Source organism: Microcebus murinus, chromosome 21, assembly GCF_040939455.1.
Source record: "Microcebus murinus isolate Inina chromosome 21, M.murinus_Inina_mat1.0, whole genome shotgun sequence".
Classification (NCBI taxonomy): Eukaryota; Metazoa; Chordata; class Mammalia; order Primates; family Cheirogaleidae; genus Microcebus; species Microcebus murinus.
In genome coordinates this window covers 4,904,927-4,929,300 of record NC_134124.1, presented here as the reverse complement: position 1 = coordinate 4,929,300, position 24,374 = coordinate 4,904,927, and the positions used below count along the sequence as shown (strand labels likewise).

Genomic DNA, 24,374 nt, shown 5'->3' with positions numbered 1-24,374 from the left:
CATTCCCTAGGTAGAGAAGTCTTCCGATCAAAATCAGTCTTCTAAATATGACCATAATGAAAATATATATGACAAAGTCAAAACATTTTAACAGATAAGTTTTTTAGAGATAAAGTTTAACCTCACTCAAATGTTCACTTTCTCTAAAGACCCAAATGATCACATTGCAATATCTGATTACCTTTCTTTTCCCTAAACTGAAACAAACCTGAGTCTTCAATTTAATAAAACAATTAATTTTGTTTATCATTTTCCTGCATTTGTCAATGTAATTTCACTTTAGAAAAATCTCACTTGGATTCTGATTATCATACACCATCAACAAAATCAGTTTGTTTTTAAGTTACCTAGGTCATACTTTACACCTCCCTGAAGCAGGGATGTATGTACACAACAAATCAGAGGCTCTATAAGTTAGTATTTGCACTGTTTTTTATTTCTTTTCATTCTACTGAATTAGAATTTTAAATATGTGGCTAACATCTGACCACAACTGTTTTGTTCTACTGTGTGTTAACAACTGCTGTTCTCCTTACAGAATGATGGGGCAGCTGCCCTTGGAGAGTAGGCTATCAGACAGCAAGAATTTATTTCTATGTTTAGCTGGCTAGTAATCTTAATGAAATAACCACGTAGGAATTCAGTCCCATAAGGATTTTTTTACTTATTTTTAGAGGCATAGCTAAAATTACTGGCTTATCTCTTATACATTATCTATGCACACAATTTTTAAAACATTATTTTACATTCATCCAAAATATGTGGACAGTTCAAAAAGACAGCTGCTGTAAGAGATCATAATAAAATAGCAATTTCTGCCCTCCTCCCATACTGATTCCATAGACAAATTTAAATTATTAGCCATTTTTTGTTTGAGGTTTTCTTGTTTTTGTTTCTAGACAGAGTCTTGCTCTGTTGTCCCAGGCAGAATACAGTAGTGTGATCATAGCTCACTGCAACCTCAAACTCCTGGGCTCAAGCAATCCTCCTGCCTCAGCCTCCCAAGTAACTTGGACTATAGGAACATGACACAATGCCTGGCTAATTTTTCTATTTTTAGTAGAGCTGGGGTCTCACTCTTGCTCAGGCTGGTTTCGAACTCCTGAGCTCAAGCGATCCTCCCGCCTCAGCCTCCCAGAGTGCTGGGATTATAGGCGTGAGCCATTGTGCCTGGCTTTAGTCATTTTTTATAACATTTACTTTGTATATTGCTAAATAATATAATTATATTGCCATTATTCATTTGTCAAGACATTATTTGTAGACTTGCTCTTATGGCAAATGAGGCAGCTTTTTAAAATTATTCTATCCCACTTCCATTCCCCACAATAAAGTTACATATAAAATTTTAGTTAAATAGATATCTAGTATTTATTATATATAAGATTATTCATCGCTGAGTCAACTGTATTGTGATTATATTTTTCCTTAAAAAATACTTTTATCAAAGTTAACTATTGCCTTGTTCCCCTCATTTGCTTGACTTTAAGTACACACCACTGATCTTTCCAGAATTCCAATAGATCTGTCAACTGCCTGTCAATACTATTTTTGGATGCCTCAAATCACCAAAAAATTTATTGACTCCATGTTTTCCCCTGGATCTTCCATTCCTTTGTTCCAACTATACTGTTTATTGTTTAAGTCTCCCACAACTCTGAAGTCCTCGGACCTCCCTTCCCTCCTCCTATTGGATCCCATTTCCTGGACCTCATCCGCTATTAGTGTCCTAAGAAAGATAAAGTTTTTTCATTTCTTGCATGTATGAAAATATCTTACTTTCTGTCTGCAAGCAGAATTCCAGATAACATCTTCCCTCTGAATTTTGAGGGCACTGCTTCATTTCCTTTTAGAATCCAGAATTGCATGGAGAAATCCAATTCCCTGATTTTTAATCCTTTGCATGTGTTAAGTTTTTTCTCTCTGGAAACTTTCAGAATTTTGTTTTGATTTACTAAAATTTCATCTGTGGGTCTTTTTCTATCCCTTGTTCTGATTACTCAGTCACTGGGCCCCCTCAATTTTCAGTTCTGGGAACTGTTCAAGTAGTATTTCTTTGAAAATTTTCTCTCTGCCATCTCTCCCTCTAGCTTTATTTACAGAATGTAGTGTTCTATTACAATTGATATTTAATTTGAAACTGAATCTGGAACAGTCCGTGTTTTAGCAAGTACTTTTCCATGCATTGACTCATCTAATCCTCGTAACAGCTCTATGAGGTTAAGTATTATTATTCCCTTTTTACAGATGAGGAAACTAAATCACAGAAAGGTTTGGTAACTTGCCACCCCGACAAGGGGGAATACACGAAATTCTGAGACTCACTCCCAGAAAGTATTGAGCTTAGGAGTTTTTCACACTACACTTTTCTATTAAATCCTCACATCTTTCTTCGTCAATTCCTTCAGGCTATAGCTCTCTTTGGACTCAGTAAGAAATTGAGAATCACCTCCTATCAACTGTCAACTATCACTCTGAAACTCTTTTGTTGAACTTTCCCTGACAGGACAATCACTGCTATCCTTTTCTCTAGTCTCCACCTTCAATGTTGTTTTAAGTCTTTTTACCACGCTGGGCTTAACATCATCTCCATGTGAAACCCAGTGGGGCAGACAGACTATGGTGGCTGCCAGGATTCCCACCCTGGGTATTCATGCCACTGGGTAATTCATCCCCCTCCTTTTGAGTATGATCTGCTGACTTGCTTCTAACCAACAAAATATGGCAAAGGTGACAGGAGGTATGTGATTATATTCCATAAGAATATAATCCCCTTGTTATAAGAAGACCCTCTCTTTCTACTGGCTTTGAAGAAGCTGCCATGAATGTGAACTGCCTCTGAGTAAGGTCATGTTGTAAGCAATTGAAGGCAATTTCCAGGTGACAGCACGCAAGAATGCAATAGCTTTCAAGGAACTGAATTCTGTCAATAATCACATAAGCTTGGAAGCAAATCCCTCCCAAACTGAACTTCTAGTAAGACCCCAGCCCTGAACAACACCTTGACTGCAGCCTTGCAAAGGACCCACGTTAAGTTATGACTAGATTCCTGACCCACAGAAACTATGAGGTAATAAATGCATGCTGTGTTAAGCCACTCAAGTTGTGGTAATCTGTCATGCAGCAATAGATAACTAATGCACCCAGCCAGTAAGTATCTAGGCTTAGACAATCCATTCATTGCAAATAAATTCAATAAAAAGTATTTATTGAGCCACACCTATTAAGTGCCAGATAACAATACTATTCTAGGCACTGGGATGCAGTACTGAGTGAAACAGATGATGGCCCTGCTCTTGTCAGTCAATAAACAAAATAAATATCTAACATAGAGCCGACTAGTGATGAGGGTATTTGAGCAAGGACTGAATGGAGTGAAAAAGGGTACCCCTTTCCTGGGGAGAGAGTAAGTAGAGCAAACAGCAAGACTTAAAGTCTGGATGCAGGAACATGGCAAGGCAAGGAACAAAGAAGTATGAGAGTAGGCCATGCAGAGCCTTGTAGAAATCTGTTCTAAGTGTGATGGAAAGCCTTTAAAATGTTTTCATTAGGGACTGACATGATTTATGATTTTTAAAAATTACTCTGGCTGCTGTGTAGAAAACACAATGGGCTGGGGAAAGATGACAGCCAGGGAGACCCATCAGGAGACTACTTAAGGTGAGAGATGATGATAGTCTGTCCTAAAGTAGTGGTGTTAGAGATAGTCAGAGATGATAGCACCAAGATATATTTTGAAGAGCAAACAGCTTTTGCTTATAGCTCAAATACAGGACGTAAGAGGGGAGAATAAAAGATGACCTCTAAGTTTAGGGAGTTAACAGTGACATGAATGCTGGTGCCATTTACTTCAATAGAAAAAACTGGAGAAAAATATGATTTGGTGGGAAAGAAATCAAAAGTTATGCTTAGACAAATATTACATCTAATGTGCTTATTAGACATTCAAGTGGAGATGTCAAGTAGGCAACTAGATATACAAGTCTAAAACTCAAGGGAAAAGTTGACTCTGGAGTTCAAAATGTGAGCATAAGCTTACAGATGATTTTAAGACATGTGACAACATGAGAGCACATAAAGAAAAGAATATAGATGGAGAAAAGGTCCAAGTACTGAGTTCTATGTAAATAGGAGAATAAGCCAGCAAATGGATGGAGTAACAACAGCCAGTGAGGTAGAAGAAACAGGAAGAGAGTACACTGTCTTAGAAGCCAAATAGAGAAAAAGTTTTTTAGTGGGAAGGAAGATTAACTGTATCAAATGCTGCAGAGAAGGCAAGTAAGATAAAGACAGAGAAATGATCCCTTGAATCTATTAGAATGCAGTCACTAGTGATCTTCAAAAGTTAAATGGTAAGAAAGACTAACAACCAGAGAGGTGACAAGAATGAGAAATAAAAATATGGAGATAATAAAAATGGAGAATGCTATAAAAGGATCAGCACAAATAATGCAGTAGTAGATTGGAGGTGGGAGGATGTGAATGAGGAATTCCTTTGTAACTTTTATTTTAGGATGGGTAGTACCATGACATGCTTGTATACTGTCAGAAACAATCTGATAAAGAGTGAAAATATAATGCTAGAGAGAAGGATAATAATTGTAGGAACAAAGTCACTGAACAGACAAAAAGAAATTGACATAGTGCCTACATGGAGATTAGGTTTTAAATAAAACAGAGACAAGTCACCCACAGGAAAGGCAGAGTGGATATATGGGAGCTTACAGTGAACAATGAATTAGAATAAATCACTTAGGAATTGTATCACCTACATATGAAAAGATAAATTCAAAATCCAATATTCCTTCCAAGATTAGCATCTTTAAGAAGGAAATACAAAGCTAATATGGCCTTCTAATTACTAAATCAGTCCAGTCACATGTAAATCAGGAAGAGAGAATTTTTTTTTTTTTTTAATTCTTCTTAAGGGAGTAAAACCTACCTGGACTCTCCACTCTCTTATAGTGGTATGGGTTGATACAAACTTCTTTTTGCTTAGATCCAAAGGGAAATTCACAAATATCCAATGGCTTTAGCTCATGATGACTCTGCAAATCAGGCCAGCGCCAAACACGACAATAGATAACGTGGGGTAAGCCTTTTCTGTGAGAAACCTGCAGGCGTCCATCTAATGATCTGGGAATAGTGACACATTTGCTCGGCTGTCCTGGACTGCTCAAGGCTTTCTCCAGTTCCTCCATGGCACCCTTTTTCTTTTTTAGCTTTTTCACCAAAGCATCCACTGCCTTTTCTGCCCATTTCTCCTCCTCATCACCTTGTTTCCAGCCCAATAATCTCTTCACTGCTGGACTAGTAAAAGAAAACAAGCTGGCCATTGACGTCATTTGATAAAAATCTTCAGAGACCTTCCTGTAACTCAAAGTCAACGGCTACTGAAAGAACAGATCACAGGTGAAAAGTCATGTACAGGTTCTAAGCAGAAGTTCCAATTAAAAAGGGAGGAGTAACATCTATCTTCACAAGTGCCATATGCTTCTTTCATTGGTTCAAGTCCTGAAAGAAAAAGGGGGAAAGGAACCTAATTTAATTCAATTTACATACATTTAAAGCAATATAATTGAAATGTATATTATTTTTATATAACTGCAGAAAAACATTACAAAGTAAACAGAAAACAGAGAAATTTTCTCTAAAAGATCTGTGACCACTCACTTTTTCAAGACACTGGCAATGCCAATGCCAAACAATAACCAAGGCAAATCCAAGTTGCTCTACCTTATATGTATTATCCAAAAAAACAGCCTTTGGTCAGGTCATTAAGTCCTACAACGGTCTTCTAAGATTTGAATCTGAAGTACTTTTCTTCGCTAAAATCCATGTTACATGCTATGTCAGTTCTGAACATGGTATGTCCTGATCTGAATAAAAACCTTAGGAGAAATCTACCTCCTCCTTAAGGTCACTATTTGCTTTAAAATGTCTCACAGACTTGGAAAGTTTGGGCAAAGACCATGACACTATTCAAGTCACATTACCAAATGCAACCTGTATTAAAGGCTGTATAACATGTACCAAACCCTTGAATAAATCATAACACATGTAACTACCAGGATGTGTTTTTAAAACTAAGAATGCTGAATAAATTTAAATAGAATAAACTGACCCAACCCAGGTCAGTTAATAATTCCTATTGGCTTCTGTGATGTTTTAAACATATTAGTTAATGAACCTGCTCCAAGCAAACTACCATTCAGCACCATTAGGAAGCTCTAATGGTGCAGCTCATTCTGCACCATTAGGAAGCTCTTGGCAATCACAAGAGCAAGTGATGTGCGGTGGCACTCCACTAACAGTAGGTGAAATCCCCCTGTAATCACTACACAGCCAACTACACACAATAAGCACCTAGTGAAACAGTAGGAATAATGTTTAGAAAACGGAAGTCGGTAAGAAAAGATGCTTCCTTCCTTGTGCCTAAAATCACCAAAAACTGTTAAAGCTCAGCCTTTGACAAAGTCTAACAAATTCTAGTGTTAAGATTATTCTGGACTGGGGTGCATCTTCCCAGAAAATAACAGACATCCTCAGTTAAAACCCAGATGATAACATAAAGTAAACAAAGACAATAACATAAACATAAAATAAAACTGATTTAAACTCAAAAAATAATTACTGATTGCTTATGTGCTCTGTACTGTGAACAGCCATGATGGGGCTTAAAAAAAAAAAAGTTATACCAAATAAGTTTCATCTCAAGAATCAACAAATTCATTCATTCAAAATACACTTATTGAGAGCCTACTAAGTGCCAGGCACTGTTCTGAGTGCTGATCAACTACTAGTGGCTATCCAGTCTGCTATGCTGGAACCACGCAGTAAAGGGTGTCCAGAAGTGAATATACACTCACTATGTATGGACATGCCTTGTGCCTTGCCTTCCCTAACTCTGTGTATACAGGGTGATTTTTGCCAGGCAAGCAAAATTGCCTACATGAAACTAGAGAAATGTAACAAGATACTTAAAGCATATTTTGCAGTACCAGGTCACAGAGTGTTAGGTGTTACGTACTAAATTAATTGAAAGAAGGGCAGATCTAAGTTGTGGCAACATCAAGGACGCATGTAGGATAGGATCTCTCTGGACCAGAAAGTAAAACCATGGTTTGGATGTGTCAGATGAAATAGGAAATTTCAAAGGTACAGGGATACAAACAAAAAACTATACAGGCAGACATGAACAGAGCATTTCCTGCGACAGAGAGGAGATAGACCTGACTGATTTGAGATCTTAGCCATGAACACTGGAAATATAACAGGGGCTAGACGGGCAGTGTATGTCTGCGAGAAAGAGTATGTGTAAGAGCAATCAAGAGATATTGCTGGAAGAGGGAGGTGAAAAACAGAGGAGCTTGAAGATCAGAATTCAGAATACACATTTCATTCTAAATATAGCAGTGTATACAGAAACAATACAATTAATTGTGACAAAAGTGGCTTAAATTTGATATAACAGTGCTATGCAATCCTTAAAAAGAATAAGCTGGATACTATAACTTTGGGCAAGGTACTTTACCTCTGGGTCTGTTTCCTCCACCTATAAAATAGAAATAAGTTATTATATATAAATAATTTAGAACTGTGCAGGATGCACATAAAGTACTTAATAAATGTGAACTATTAATACTTAATCATTAAGTACTAGCCATATTATGTACTAATATGAAAAAAAGGAACGTTATTTGTATATGTAAACACAGAGAACAAGGACTGGAAGGCTACCTACTAAATTATCCATTTCACGTACCTCTAGGGAGAGGCATGGAATGGGAAAGATGCAGAAAAAAGGGGTCCTGCGTGGTTTGGTCTATATACTTCTGAATTGTTTTAACCTTTTAACAACGGAAATCTACTATAGCATTACTTGCATAATGCTAAAATAAAAGTAGATAATCTATTAAATAAAAATAAATTATGGTGAACAGAATGAAGTTAAGAGTGTGAGTACAAAAACCAAGTGAAACTAATACATGGTGTTAGAAGTCAGGATTGTGGTCACCCTTCAAAGAGAAGGGTAGGGGTACTAACTAGAAGGGAACCGGAGGGCTTCTGGCTCTGGGTGGTTACATGGGAGATTCCAGTTAATGAAAAACAGCTGGCTAGATGACGTATACACTTGTCTGTATGATTTTAAAATATTTTCTTGACATATAAAAAGTTTACAGTGGTCTCTTTTCCTCCCATTTTTTTTCTCCCTCATCAGTTCCTTTCTCACAGGTAATCTCTTTTGTATGGTCTTTTATATTCTTCCAGAGAAATTTTATAAGTGAACATGCAAATACAAAAAATATATTGTACTTTTTTACATAGGTAACTATTTATTTGTATACTTTTTTCAGTTGTATACTGAAAAAAAAGTACAGAAAAATGTATGCACAATACATCTTCGGATCTTTCTGTATCAATATAGAAAAAGCTTCTACATTCTTTTCTACTACACAGAATTCCAGTGTAAAAGTAGTATTAAAAGCAGGTCAAATCATGTCATTCGTTTCCTGCTCAAAAATCATCCAGTGGCTTCCCATTTCACTCAAAATCCAATGTACTTATTTGGATTTTATTTTATAGGATCTACATGATCTGGCCCTTTGGCTTCTCTTCCTAACCCATTTCTTAACCACTCTTCTAGCTAACTATGCACTTAACCATAGTTGATATCTTTTCCATTTCTCAAGTACACCAAGGTCATTTCTACCTCAAAGCCTATGAACTTGATGTTCCCTCCCCTGGAACTCCCTTCTCCCAGATCTTAACACAGCTTACTCTCTCAATTCACTCAGTTGCTCAAAGGTCCTCTGCTGAAAGAGGAGACCACTGACCACTTCATCTAAAACAATTTTCACTCCATTCCCACATCAATCTCTATCTCCTCACCCTGCTCAATTTTCTTTCATGGCATTTACACTAACCTGACACTGTATTATAGGTTTTATTTATTTACTGTATGTTTTCTGCACTGAAATGTTAGTAAGTAGGTAGTCTCATCTTCCCTCTCAACTGCCAGATCCCCTGGACCTAGAATAGTGCCTATTTGTAAAATAAATAAGTGAAAAAAGCCACATTTGCAAAAATATACATAACCTTTTTAAGAATATCTGTATAAAATTCTTTAAAATATATTATTTATGGATATCTACAAATATGAGAAAATAAAAATATGTATGGAAATGATACACACCAACCTCAGGACACTAAATAATGGCTGTCTCTAGTGAGCAGGGAAAGAAGGATGAAGAAAGGATTGAAAAAAACCTTAGCTGTGTGTTTTTTGATTTGAAGAAACAAGATTTGAAGCACATATGGCAAATTGTCTGTCAAGGTACACAGACATGTTATTTTCTGTACTTTTCTGTGTATTTAAATATTTCATAGCAAAAAAATTCACCATTTTTAATTTTTTAAGAGTAGTATATAAACAGAAGGGAGATCAGATTCTGTCCTTTACTAGGTAGGTATATGACCAAGACTAGGTATCACTCTTTCAAAGCCTGTAATTTTTCTTTACCAGAGATGATGGTCCCTAAGTCACTGAAATGTTTGAGTAATAAAATAATAATGTATATCTAACACATGCTATACAAACTAAAGAGTGCTATTCAAATAGCAATTATGATCATAAGAATTCAGAAAGAAGAGTCAAGACTTAAGAGACTGGCTAGATCTACTCCTATCTAACTTTACCCACCACCATACACACCTCTGGTCCAGCTGAAATCCCTGCACCTCTGTCCATCTGTGTCTTCCAAGAAAAATCTTAGTCTTCCTTAATGGTGACCTTAAATCCACCCCTTTTTGTGAAGACTTCCTTCACCACCCCTCTCTGAAGAACCTATGATCATGGATTATTTATCATAAAAACTAACTAATAAGACATTAATAAGAACATACCTTAACTTCCCAAATGTAGCACAAAATCCTTCCAAGAGGAAATCTTCAGCACCTGGTACTATTTCATACACAATACCACACACTATTAATGGTCATTGATTTCTCTATCAACGGTGCCTTGAAATTAGAGATAACTTCAAATTTTAAACCCACATGACTAAGATAATAAAAATTCCACTAACAGAATTCAGGACATTCAGAAGGTAGCTTTGACAATAGAGATGACTGTAAACTTCAAATTGGGAAAAGGTCATGACTTCCGGAGATACAAGTTTACTGAGGTAAAGATGAGAAACCGATATAAGATTTTCACAAACAGCTGAAACAATAAGAAAGAATAGGTTTTCAACAGAGTGAAAAGAACAGCAAGTAAACATCTCAATATTAGGAATGTTAGGAAAGAGGAGAAAGAATTACTGATAATGAATTGGTAAAAGGACAGTCTAAGAACTATAGACAATGGTACTGCAAAAGATTAAACATATGGGAGAGTTTAAAGAGAATGTGAACAAAGAAAAGGCCAGAGACTTTAGTGAATGGGGATGCCATTAGATAAACTTCAACAGATTAGCTTCAGAAAGAACAATAGGTGTCAGATTTAAAAACCTCACACTCACTAGTATTTTCTTAAAACTAGCCCAGGGAGAGGGGACAAATCTTCTATTCAACTCTTTAAATATGTAATGATTAAAAACTTAAGCACATTTGATGGAATTCTTTCAAAAAATGTTTCATGTACTTTGCAAATAAGTAACAGGGTATGGGCAAATTACCCAAGTACTAATTATATATGTCTCAACTTACAAAGTTACAAAAGGAAGAAAAATTCATCACAAAAATTCACCAGTGAATAGGCAAAAGATCTGAACATATCACAAAAGAAGATATTAAACTGGCCATTTTATAGGAAAACTGGCTGAACATCATTAGTTATCAGACAAATGCAAGAACAAAAACCAAAACCACCACAGTGAGATATCACTCTTTATCTACCAGAATGGGTACACTTAAAAAAAAAAGTTCATGACAATACAGAAGTAGAAATTTCATATATTGCTAGTAGGACTATAAATTAACCCAACCACTTTGGGAAACTGTTTTGACAGTATTCCCTAACACTAAACATAGATCCCTAAAACCCAGCAATTCCATTCCTAGGCATATATCCAACAGAAATGTCCACCAAAAGACAAGTACATGTTCATAGCAACTTTATTTATAATAGTCCCAAATTGGAACCCAAATATTCATCAACAGTAGAGTGGGTAAATAATGGTAATAAATTCATACGATGGAAATACTTCACAGCTATGAAAATGAATAAACTAATGAAAAGCAATACTTAGATGCCACTGATTAAGATGTCCTAATTTTAGAGATGTTCTGAGGTAAAAAAAAAAATGTACACCTTAGAAAAAATATGGCAGCTTTTTCTTTTCTTCTCTCTCAAAGTCCTTTCTGATGTTCTCCCATCACTTCCCAGCAGTATGTGTCATTCTCACCATCTTTTGTTCTCATGCCTTTGACTTACTTTTCTTTGCCTCCTCTTCCTGCATTTCTCATAGCTTCTTCTACATTCCTCAGTGTTGTTTTGTAGACACTTGACAAACTACCTAATGAGAATGAACTTTCCTTCTGTCTCAAGAAGAACCCAATAAGCACAGACAGAGTATGTAATTTGTATATGTGGTGCTTTCAAGTGCTCCAGGGTTGCTTACCTCTTTCTTAGTTCCGTACTAAGTCAAGGGAAAATACATTCACAGCCCACATATATAAGACAATGCCCTAGACAAAAACCTGGCTCCTGTATGGATTCTATCTGCACCTCTGCCATACTCATCCTAAGCCACCTAAGACACTTATCCTAAAGTACATCACTGGGAATAATAAATATCTGTTATTTTTTTTATTTCAGCCTATTATGGGGGTACAAATGTTAAGGTCACATATATAATATTTGTTATTATGAAGAGGTGATATATGTAGTTCTTAACTAAAAAAAAAATCAGTAGGCTTCAAGGAACTTAAATCGTTATTTTCTTTTACAACCACCCTCCATAAAAAGCTGTTAAACACTTGTTTATAAATGTTAAAGTCTTATTTCAATAACATAATCAGGGATAGAAGGTAAATTCTGCTTTCTCTTTTTGGCTCTTACCCAAGACCATATTAAACCAATCTGTTAGAATGTTCAGTGCCAAACTGAGCCTATTCTTTAAAAGCCAAGGGTTGTAACAATAATTCATAGTGGGCTAACCAAGAATTTAATAAAACAAAAATCACAAATTAAACTGAACAGTACCCAAGACACTTTCAGGGAATTTCTACTTCTAGCTTGAAAACTAGAGAATTCCCCAAAATGTACATCCTTCTAGGAAACACGCAGGACAATTTGTGTTAGGTGAGTCCGCCAATTTTCATCAAAACTGCAGTATGAATGAATATAATTAAATCTGGGTGATCAAACACTTTCAAATTCAGATCTATTTAGAGGACCAAAATGAAGAGAAAGGAATTGGAATGATACCAATATTAACTAGAAACTGGGAGAAGAAAAAAGTGAAAAGATTATATACTTGTGAACAAGACTGCTTAAGGAATTAACTATACTGCAAGTGGCCAGTAATAGACAAAAAGTGGCTTAGCAAAAGTGTAAAAATACCTAGTTTGGACAGAGTCTACTCCTTCCTCCCAAACACAAACACACTACAACTAAGTGAGTAAAGCCTTAAGGATAAGGTGTAGATAAATGCTTATCATTATTTGCACAAAATTTTGAGATACTACTAAATTACTGGATGCCAAATAGGAATACGACAATCTATAATTTACCATCCACTCAGTAAGAAAGGACAAGAACAAGGAAAACCAAGTGTCACTAAGCCAAATGAGGCAGAGGAGGTGGGGAGGTGCTAATCAGCCAACTGGACTATGAATCAAAGGGAAAGGCAACACCACAGAATGAAGGCCAAATGAGGAAAATGAATGCAAGCCTGAGCGGTCAGACTTCTAGAAGGAATCCTATATGCAGTGTAGAGTTCTATCCATACCAAAAGGATATATGCTCCAAGAGGCATTTCAAGACAAAAATGGCAACAGCACATGACCAAGTAAGAAACTTATAAGAGGGGCAAAGAAGAAAGATGGAGAACATGGTGCTAAGCCAACTACAAGGAATACACAAACAACGGTGGTGGTGCACAGACCAGGGTGGTGACTGTGGTAGAGATACAAAAAAGGAAGAAATATTAAGGACATTACTAATAAACAATCAATAGGACTTCGTGATTATAGAAACAGGGGTCAAGTTAGAAAAGGTAAGGTTTAAAAGCTAAAAAACGGAGACATAAGACATCATTTACCAAAGAAGGGGAATTCTAGTTATGCCCAAAAATGGGGCAGGAAGGTGACAGTGGAGAGATGTAAGAAAGCACACAGTGACATACATCCAAAAAACATGTGAAGTTAAAGCTCGAGAGGGAAGGCATAAACACGTACATTTGGAGGATCATATGAATAAAGTGAGAGTTGAGTTTGTGACAGTAGATGTTTGATTTACCCAAATTTATTGGGTGCCCACTCAGATATGTCAGGAACACTCCATGCCAGGAACTCAGGCTTAAAAAACACTCTCCATAATCTCAAAGATCTTAGAGAAATGGGAAAAAAGAGAAGGCACTATGAAGAGTTTCATATGTCATTTAGCTTATCACTTAGCTCTATTCTAGATTTATTCCCACATGACAGCCAACAGAGATGAAACATAAAATAGAGAGAAAAAAAAAAATGTGCAGCAAGCACAGAGGGCCAGTCATCAGCAGACAAGGATTTGTGCTACTTCTTACCCCAGAGACTGGAGGGATTTGACAATTATGAACCCATTTTCTGCTATTATCTTGACCTTTTACAGTCTACCTCTAGTTTGTGAAGATCTGACTTAATAAATACCCTTTTGCTCATATATTTTGTCATTTCTTACAAAAATGACCTCAGAGCTATAAAGTAAACAAAGATAATAAAATTTAGAAGTTCCTCTGTGTGTGAAGTTCCCTGAAATTCTTCTGAAAAACTGCAACTACTGATTGAACAATACACAACGTCTCTCAGAAAACCAAACAAATGTAGTGGTACCTCAGCCATAAATGAAAACCTTATATAATGAAGAGCTGTCATGCATTACAAAAGAACCCATCACATTACAAGACACACCCCCTTGCTTGTCTTTCAGCTCAAACATCCCTTCTTCTGGAAGTTTTCCCAGACCACCCTAGCTAGGTGAAATCCCCCTATTATAAACTTACTGTATCACATACCTCTACTTTGTAGCACTTACCATAACTATATTTATATATATATTTGTCCAATCTGCCCCCACAAGAATGTAAATTCCAAGAGAAAAGCCGTATCTGTCTGCACTCAGCATTGTAAGCCTAGTGATACATACCCTCAAGTATTTGTTTAATAAATGAAAGAGAACGTGCATAGAGAGCCTGTGAAAGCATATTAGCTCTGGGGGTAGGGTTAGGAGTACTTTTCACTTTCTGCTTTACATAATTCTGTACTTTTTAAAATAAACATATTTCTTGTAGAGTCAGAGGAAAAAACAGATTTTAAAACCAAAGTGCAGCTGTGCCTCAGCTATATTAAATCCTTACTAAAGAGAAGATTCACATTACCAAGAGTCATTCATACTTCAAAGATTCCTCTCCAATATATTTAGAGTTATGCAAATTTAGAGGCTGAAATTAATTTAAGAAAAATCAATCAGAAACCAGGGGCAAATCATTTCACAACTACAGTACTCTACGAGGCCAACACAAAAACAGAAATGATTATCATATGACATACCTACTTATAAAAGTACATACACTAACTGATTTATTAAGCACCTACTATCTACCAGACATTGTGGTACATGCAAGTGTTTATCAAAACTATGTAAGGGTGGAGGAATAAATAAATGAGGATTCCTTTTTCTAAGTCCCATACAAAGATACTACATGAGTAAGCAATGGGAATAAAAATGCAAATGGTACGTACTCTTCTTTCACAGAGATAAACAGCACCACAGACACTAAACTATCTCACTATATGTAAGTACAATGAGATATGCTCATGGTATTATAGGGACACAGAAAACAAAGAGAGAAAGGGCATCTAATCCAGGTATCTAGCACTTGTCACAGCACATCCTCTTACTACAAATGAGATGCTGCTCCTCAAAACAATGAAACAAAACTCTAGAAACATTCCTGCTCCCCAAAAAATGTTAGTAAGAATTCATTCTTCAAAAGCATTTCTTTGCCTGTACTGAAATGTCTTTTGTATTAAGTTACTAAGTATGAAATGTGCGATTTCCTTTAATTTTGACAGCTGACATTTCTGACATTTCACTTTGACACTTCTAGTTTTATTTTTATTGTGAAGGAACATCCTCAGTCTTGTGATTATCTGGCTTGTGATTATCTTTCAATTTTTTTTTAAAGCAATTTTGGTGAAACCATGGATATAAGTATAAAATTCATGTTATTTTCGAATACGAGTTCTGTTGTGGAACCAATGCAGCACAGACAGCTTGAAATATCAACAAGTGTTTGAGAAGGATGTGGCTAATGAACATGAAAATCATTCCGGTGATTTTAATTTTGAAAGTGAGCCATGTGGGTGACCCGAGACCAAGGTGGGTGAGGTGAAAGCTGTAGTAGAAGTGAATCCATCTCAATCTATGCATGAATGAGCAGCAAGATTTGACATAACTATTGCAACAATAATGAACCATTTGAAACAAATGAGCAAGGTAAAGAAGCTGAATAGATGGGTTCTACATGAATTAAAAAAGTGTCAGAAGAGAAATTATCTCAAAGCTTGCCTTTCTTTACTGTCATGACATAAAGGTGAACCATTTCTACACCATATTGTTATGTGTGATAAAAATGGATTCTTTTTGACAATCACAAGCATTCAGCACAATGGTTAGATAAAGACTAAGTGCCAAAACACAGTTCAAAACAGAATATTCATCCAAAAAACCTAATGGTGTCCGTTTGGTGGTCCAGCACTGGTATTAATATTATCTACTACAGTTTCATGAAACCTGGTCAGTCAATTACAGCAGATGTCTACTGCAACCAACTGGATGAAATGGTGAGGATGCTTGTGATTAAGCAGCTGACATTGGTCAATAGAGACAGGACAATCCTCTTGCAAGACACACTTGATCACATGTTGCACAAACGCTGCTCAAATTATAGAGGCTGGCCTTGGAAACTCTGCCATCCACAGTATTCACCAGACCTTGCACCAACTGACTACCACTTCTACCGGGCTTTGCACCACTTCTTGCAAGGAACAATACTCCATTCTCAACAAGCTGTGGAAAACAAGTTTCATGATTTCATGGCCACTCGCTCTCCAGGCTTCTTGGCTGCTGGCATAAACAAACTACTGTTAAGATGGCAAAACTGTGTCGATAGTTTAGGCGTACACTTTAATTGTACTGCTTCTTGTTTGAGATATAATACACTACACTTTTGATTCGAAATCGGACATTTCATATTTAATAACTAATATTAACACCTAAGATCGCATAAATATCATTTTCTGCCTAGATCACTTTCTTGAAGCCTCAACCACTAATTTCAAGTTCTCTCATCATTCATGTTTCTCTTTCAGCTAACATCCCAGATGCCTTCCCCAATCAACTCATAAAGCAGATTTTCCCCAGTCTCTAATCCACACTATGTTCATTTCCTTCACTGGATTAACCGATTTGACATAATATTTACTTGATTTTTGTCTCTCCTAATAGAATGAAATCTTTAAGAAATAGTACGATGCATGTTGAAATAACTTGTTAAATTCATTCAAGTAATTCATTCAAAAGAATATTTATTGAGGTAGCATTCTAAGAGCTGGCAATATAGAAGTGAATAAAAGAGATCAAAACACTTGTCCTCGTGCAGCTTACATTCCAGCAGAGGGAGACAGACAAAATATAAGTAACATGTTTCTCAGGTGAAAAGTGCTTTAGAGAAAAATAAAGCACAATTTATTATTATTATTACTATTATACATTATAGAGAAAAATAAAGTAGATGGGAAATCCTGGGGAAGAATGTGTAATTTTAAAAAGAGTGGCTGAGCTGGGCCTCATGAGAAAATGCCAACTGACTCAAAATGTTAAGGAAGTAAGACTGAGCCAGGCAGATATCTGGGGGAAACTACTACAGGCAAAGGGAACAGGCAATGCCCAGATCCTGAGGTGGGAGTGTGCCTGGCATATGCAAGGAACTGGAAGATCAGTGTGGTCTGGGAATGAAGTGAACAAGGCGAAGAAGGTAAGGAATGGGGTCAAAAAGGTCAAAGAGCCAGAATGGTAGTGCTAGATATAACAGCTTTAGCTTTTACAGCACTCTAAGCACAATGTGGACCCAATGGAGATCTCTGAGTGGAAACATGGTGTTTTCAGATTTATATTATTAAGGAATTATTCTGGCTGGTGTGTTGAGAGTAAAAGGTGGGAAGGGGTGGACAGCAAGGATGGAAGCAGAGACCAGTTCAGACAGACTTACAGTAATCTAGGTGAGAGATGATGATAGCTCAGACCAGGGTGATAGCAGTGGGGTGGTGAGAAGTAGGAGAGACAATAGGTTTCCTGATGAAAGAGATTCGGGATGTATGAGAACAGAGGAGTCAACAGTGATTCCAAAGTGTCAGCCTGGGCAACTGGAATAATGGAATCCATCATCAACTGATTTGGGAAATACTGATAAGAAAGCTAAAGGAAGATCAGGAGTTAAACTTTGTATGCATTAAATGAACGAATAAAATGCTAAGTTCACATGCTTCCAATTCAAATGAAGTCATAGTAATATCAATAAACCAAAGGTCCTGTGCTTACCTCAAGTTACTGAAGTAGGGCATCCTCACCAACTCTCATAAACACACACATAAACCACCCTCAACACCCTCCCTCAAAAAGACTGATTGCTCATATCCAGACTTCTAAAGTAAATTCACAGAAACAGCTCCTTCACTTTCTGCTCCAATCCACAATAAAAGACAAGAAAACCAATTCTCCCCAACTCCATTAGCTACAACAAAATGTCCTGAGGACATCATCCCATGCAAATAAATGCCAGCATGGGTCCCAACCCACCATCACCTAAGCCAAACTTATAAAAAAGAATTACAAGCAGAAGTTTTAAGGAAACAAATTCCTCAGAACCATCCTCAAATTTCAGATTCATGAGGCTTAGGAGTAGTGCCCTACCTCAGACATTTCCAACAAGAACCACAGGTTACGCAGCAGGTTTGGGAATCAAGGTGCTCAGGATCACCTGCAGTAGAAGAAAGCCACTTGCATATACACATCTAAGGGTAACCTGTGGGGGGGGATTTGTGATGGTAAAGCTTCAAAAATCTCTTACCCCTGTGGTTCTACTAGTAACCACCAAGTGTCAGCAAAAGAAGACAACCATCACCACTCTCAAATCAACCCTAGATCCAGGTATACAATTACTACAAAACTTGTAAGCCACTTCCACGATTGCAGGCAGAGAAGAGAAAGAAACCGAAAGCAAGTATGCCAACAGCTTTTCTGAATTCAGAAATCCTATTCTTTATGGGAACATCTATAAGAAAGATACAATCACATGAACACCAAAATTATTTTCCTAGAGAAACACTTAAATCACCACTTTCCTTAGTGGCTCCCAATTTCCAAAGACATCAGAAGTTCTTATAGCAGGTTTCAAAGCCCTTTAAGGAGCTGAACTTATGATTCCTGACAGTTCTCATGGCATAATCTTCTTGGCTATTCTCTTTGTGCCCAGAGAATTCTCTACCTTTTTATCTCCCACATCCAGATTTTTGTTTCCAAGTTTTTAATCACTCTTTGCTTAAAGAGTGCTCCTCAAAGTTCTCTAATTAAGTACAGCCTAATCTAGATGTAACAGTCACCCCCACAAGCCTGCAAGATTTCTTCCATTGCTACCAGATGTGTTCAAGTATGTATGCACAGGCTTGTTGGCACAGGAATAGATAAAGACCTGGTCAATCTTCACAGTGCTTTCCTTTAAATTATAAAATCATCAAGTGCAGATAACAAATCAGTACTGTAAAACCTGTCTCTGGAGCACAAAGAACTACCCTGTGTACACAATATATACTCCAATGCATCATGAAGATGTTCTCCAGACAACTTTGCGTTACAAAGTTCAAGTTCTCTACTCAGAAGAAAACGGAATAAATATGGCTCTGGGTACCTTTTCAGCTCTTAGTCATCACTCACTTAATTTACACTTTCAACTCCAAAGAGTGAGAAATAGTCAATGAGTGAAGCAGACACACATTTAAGTGGGCATGAAGATGTGATTAAGGGGGAGGAAAACAGAAGACAGGCTTTGAAATATTTCTGCAGTACCCTCTTCCTGGAAACACACAAACCAGAATAACTAGATCTCGAGTTACACAGCCTAACAGATAGGATGCTAGACAGATCCTAACACATCATGAAAACAAAACAGAACAAAACAAAACTTGCCTTGAAAGTACTAGCCATATTCTGAGATCATAGTTAAATCTGAAAAGTGTGAGCCTCCCTCCTCCCAAGACTCCAGTTGCCATGCTCAAAGAAAGGCTGGGAAGGGGACACAAGATTTTTTCTATTATTTTCAATATAACAAAACAATATATATGGATATCAAAAGGAAAATTCCAGTTAAAATCTCACTACAACAGGTCAAACCATTTTCCACAGAATACCAGTCTCTAAATTATATACTCGATATAGAAAGGAACTGAGATCCCAAAGGATTCAAGAATAAAATCTATTTACAAAATGCACTTTAACAAATAGCTTACGAAAGTAAAATTATAGTATCACACACATAGAATTGTCTTAATAAGGAACTCTGTCTTCCAAAATATTATCTCAACCAAATTAGGACTCAGAAAGGAGAAAGAAAAGTCACTGCACGCGCCACTCTAATAGCATTTCAGCCAAAAACTTCCCACCTCGCTGCCCAAAGCAAAGAAAATAAAATAAATTTAAAAATCCAAACTAAATAAAGAGCCTAGAACTAGCTGACTATTCATGAAAAGCCTAAGAACTCTATAATTACCTCATTTTTCCAAGTTGTAAAACAATAAAAGCTGTTAGAATATGAAGGTGACCTATGACATTGGGAAATTAGCTGGTCCTAACAACAACCTAATTTTAAACAATTCTTCCAAAAGAGTTCTAAATCTTGACCTTCCATTTAGTAGGCATACCTCTCAGATTCGGAGTTCTGCTTAGAGGTTAAAGGTGTGTGAAGGTGCAAGACCTGGATAATCCAACACTAACAATTTCAATTACTATTATTTTATTAACTTCAGAAGGGAAAAACAAGGTATAAAAAGACATGATCAGCTTCCTGGGGTCCTTTATCATCTTTGGAGCAAAGCACCCTATCTGTGCACCCCAGTTTTCTTGGGTCCTACCTTCCCAGATACTCTTTTCTTTAGAATATCCAGACTGGCGGAGATCAGAATTCTCAGACTACTAGAGTAGAGGGAATCTTCTCCAGTGCCTTTGACCTTATGAGTAGACTGGCAAACCACAGGATATAAGCTGCCTGTAACATTTGAAGAAATCAACTATTTTTGGCTTCTTCCTTGTGCTTAGTACAGAGCACAAAAAAAGGGAGAGAAGGAACACAGATCCTCTAGAAATAAAGAGAAGACTGACAAACCACAGTAATAAAGACGCCTATATCTTAAAGTGTACTCAAGTCAGCTCTGAAATTCAACCAGATGTGTGTGGCTCACTGCCTCAACCAACATATACATCTGGTGATAATAAGCACTAATAAGTCGCAAACAAAAAGAGTTTTCTTAATTCAAAGATTCTACGAACTATTGGTAATATTGAAATTTACATAAAACAAAGAATATAAATGAAATAGATTTTTTAGATAGTATTTCAACTTAAGCTACTGTACTAATGAAAATTGTTTAGTATTTTACTAACTAGTTTTCAAAACACTAAAATCTTTGATTTGACCAAATTACAAATCTGTTTTCAGCAGAGAGAGAAAACACACAGCTTCTGTTTAACGCAAAGGACAAAAAAGATCATCACTGCAAATCATAATGTTTGGGTTCATGATGAAAACAGGAAACAGAAGCCTGCCCAGGTATAATTATGGTTGTAGTCTAATGTGCCTTCAGGTTCAGCCAAGAATCAAAACTCAGTGAAGAGGGTAAGCAGAACTGACTTGCCTCTACCTTGCTACAGAATGCAACTTTTAATAATACTTCCAAGCAGCATGTTACATAACCAACAGTAAACAACAATCTGATTCAAACCTCATTAGTAACAACATTCTGCCACTGTCTCCCACTGAAATTAATAGCTGACTTTGCCAGAGGGGAAAGAAACACAACACATAGCAATCTACCCATTTCTGTGGCGCCTACCACAGTGAACCAGACAAGCAGATAATACTACCAGATCTGTACAGAACCTACAAAAATATTTTATTCTTGTTGTCCAGTTCACTACTCTCTTCCTCCTTTAAAGTAGAAGGTATCATGTGGATGCATTTAAAACCTAAGATGAAAGTCAGTTGAGAAGGTTCACCTAACTTTTACTGCCTATTTCAGCTATAATCTGAAAGGAATGGAAGCACAAAAAGATAAATGAATATTTGTAACAAAGATACCCACATACACAACAGCAGTTATGTAAAAAAGGACTAAGGGGCAGCAATGTAGAGAGGGAAGGAAAGGAGGATGTTACAGGAACAATCACGCAATCATAAAAATTAAATTTTAAAACTCCAAACGTATCATGTACAACCTATATGAAGGTTAAATTTTGTTAAAGTGTTTCCTCTGAGTTGTTCTGTATTTTTATAATTTGGGGGTTCACCTTAGGGGGAAAAAATAGTTACCAAAGGAGTAAAAGAAAGACTGTAAAATAATTTGTTACAAATGCGCCAAGTAGCTCCTTATTTGGGGAATTTAAAACACCCGAATTTCATAATGACATTAGGATCAATAAATGTGACACTGTCACACTGAATGTGTTTGCTCCACAACAGACTACTGGCCAGGCATACAGCAGAAATTTTAAGCTATTTGGAACGTGACTCAATCCACTGTAAGTAAGGTTTTCAACCTTTCCGCTTTCAAACTAAAATTAAAAACTCAACTCACTCTGGACAGTTCAGGCACTCTAAGGAAATTCAAGTAACTCTCTCTAGCTTTCCAAAAGAATTTTTTAAGAACACAAGTACCCTTTCCTCTCAACTTCTGTGAGGCCAAGCCACAACCTCCACCTACATCCAGTCTCTGTCGCTAGATAAGAACACTTTGGGTAGTGCTAGGCAACAGGCTGGATGTGACAAACCCAACCAGACTTCAAAACTTTTTCCACAGAAAGATAAGGTAAACAAGATATACTTAGCAACCACACCCATTTAAAAGCACAAGCAGCCAAAAACTGCTTTCCCTCCGCTCTCTAGACGTCCAGCTGGTCAGGAAACATTGTCTTTACAGTCGAGATAAAGATCTGGCCCAGGGTGTTCAGGCATTCCTCACCTACAGGCCGGCCTGAGCTCCCTTCTCCAATGCCATCGCAACCAGAATCGGAACATTTTGTCAGGGATCCCCGGCAAGCGCCCCAACACCCCGACGACTATCCTCGCCCAAGGGTTCTTCCCGCAGCCCAAATCTGCTGCGGCCACTGAGCATGCTCAGACTCAAGACAGGCGCCACATGGGAGTTTTCAAAGCTTAGGCTCCAAACTCCACGTAACAGCAGCAGCTGAAAGGGAAACGAGGGGGAAAAGAGGAGGAGGGGAGGAGACTGGAATATGGATCTGAGCACCGGCAACTGGAGCGCAGGCCCGGGCAAGGAGCGGAAAGAGGTGAAAGCAAAAAAGACGCTGCTTCAGCTGTGGCGTTCTCCTTGCGGCACACAGAAGTTTGCATGAAGCAGAAACCTTTGGGAGGGTGACCACTGGCATGGCAAGGGGCGGAAACCGGGTCTCTCGACCGGCTGCGAGCAGTGGCAGCTCACAACTGCCCGGAGCGCAGTTCCCACCGATAACCGCGGATCCTGATCTCTGAGACACAAAGCGACCACGGCACTGATTCACCGGCCACCGGGCAGCTCTGCAGCGCGGCCGGCGACCGGGCCGCTCGGACGGGCCCCGCGGTCCTCTCAGGGGCGTGTATGGAGGGCGGTGCACCGGGGCGCGAACAGCCCCTCGCGACAGAACAGGGGCCGGGAATCCCCTCCAGGGCGTCCCCAACGCCGCCCTCCGCGGTCCCGGCGCGAACGGCGGGGCTGGGACGAGTTCCAGGCAGCCGCGGCCCCGCCTCAGGACGCCCCGGGCCGCAGGCGAGGCCTCCGCGGGCCGCCGGGCCGCGCCAACCCCGCCCGCCGGGACCCCGCAGGCCGGGACTCGGCCTACCTCCCGTCCCGCACGCAGGCCCGGATCGCTTCCGCTCCGCCCGCGGCCGGACGCCCCCGCCTCGGCCCGCGTCCGTCCGGGCAGAGCCTGCAGTCAGTCCCCGGCCCCGCTCGCTCGCCTGCTCCGGGGACCCTCACTCACTCACGGGCCGCCCGGGCGCGCGCTCCCCCGGCGCCGTCGCCGCGCTTTCCCTCGCTGCAACTTTATTAGCAGCGCGGCCGCGGGACACGCGCACGGCGCCCGCTCGCCCAGGACCCGGATGACGGGGGAGGGAGGGAAGGAAGCAGCCGGGGAGGACGCCCGCTGGGCTGGCGCATGCGCACCGGCGGCCGCGGGGAGGATGGCCTTGCCCGGGCGGCTGGAGGAAACCTTGGCGCTTGGCTCAGAGCCGGCGAACTCTGACTTCCGATCAGCCCGAGGCTTTTGCATCGATGGCCCCGCCTGAAAGTAGGATTCGGCCAACTCCTGCCACCACCACGAGAGCTACTGGTAGCGTGCTCTAACCAAATCAGCACACATAACAATAAAATTAAGTGATTGTCCTTGATAGGGACAATTAGAGATTTTCTGGCACATATAGTGTAAATAAAGACATCTTCAGACAGGACTTCGCTACTTTTATTGATTTGCAATATACATGTTAATGAAGAGAGTCCTTTCTGAGCAAAAGTAGCTTCAAAACATGTTTCTGAACATCTCACAGCTTCTGGCCAGATGCAGCCATAAAACCCTTCCCACAGGGCAACCCTGGAGCCCCCGCGGGCCTGGGAAATGGAGGGACTGCCCCACCCTGGAGTTCTAGGAGTGAGACAGTCCCTGCAACCCCAGTTGTTCCGGGCATACATCCCCTCCACCCCTGCGGGAAGGGAGACCCATGGGGACTGGGACCCTGGGCAAGTGGGGCCATCCATAGGCTAATTGCCTCCACCCCATCTCCTGGACTCTCTCTTCTTACTAACTAGGGCTCTTCTCAATGCTTTTTTCCTCCAAATTTCCCCAAACT

At 38.8% G+C, this 24,374-nt stretch overlaps 1 protein-coding gene across 3 annotated transcripts in view; it reads right to left on the bottom strand.

Moving 5' to 3' along the window:
* SMAD5 (SMAD family member 5) overlaps positions 1–23,653 on the bottom strand; it is a 41,681-nt gene extending 18,028 nt beyond the window's left edge. Inside the window, exons 1-2 of one of the 3 annotated variants that reach the window (XM_012761194.3) lie at positions 23,513–23,653; positions 4,943–5,514 (exon numbers count right to left, since the gene is read on the bottom strand). In XM_012761194.3, the coding sequence (XP_012616648.1) occupies positions 4,943–5,345 (403 nt within the window). In that variant the 5' untranslated portion in view covers positions 5,346–5,514; positions 23,513–23,653. The other 2 variants (XM_012761196.3, XM_012761195.3) reach the window with 2 other exon arrangements.
* Between the last annotated feature and the right edge of the window lie 721 nt (positions 23,654–24,374).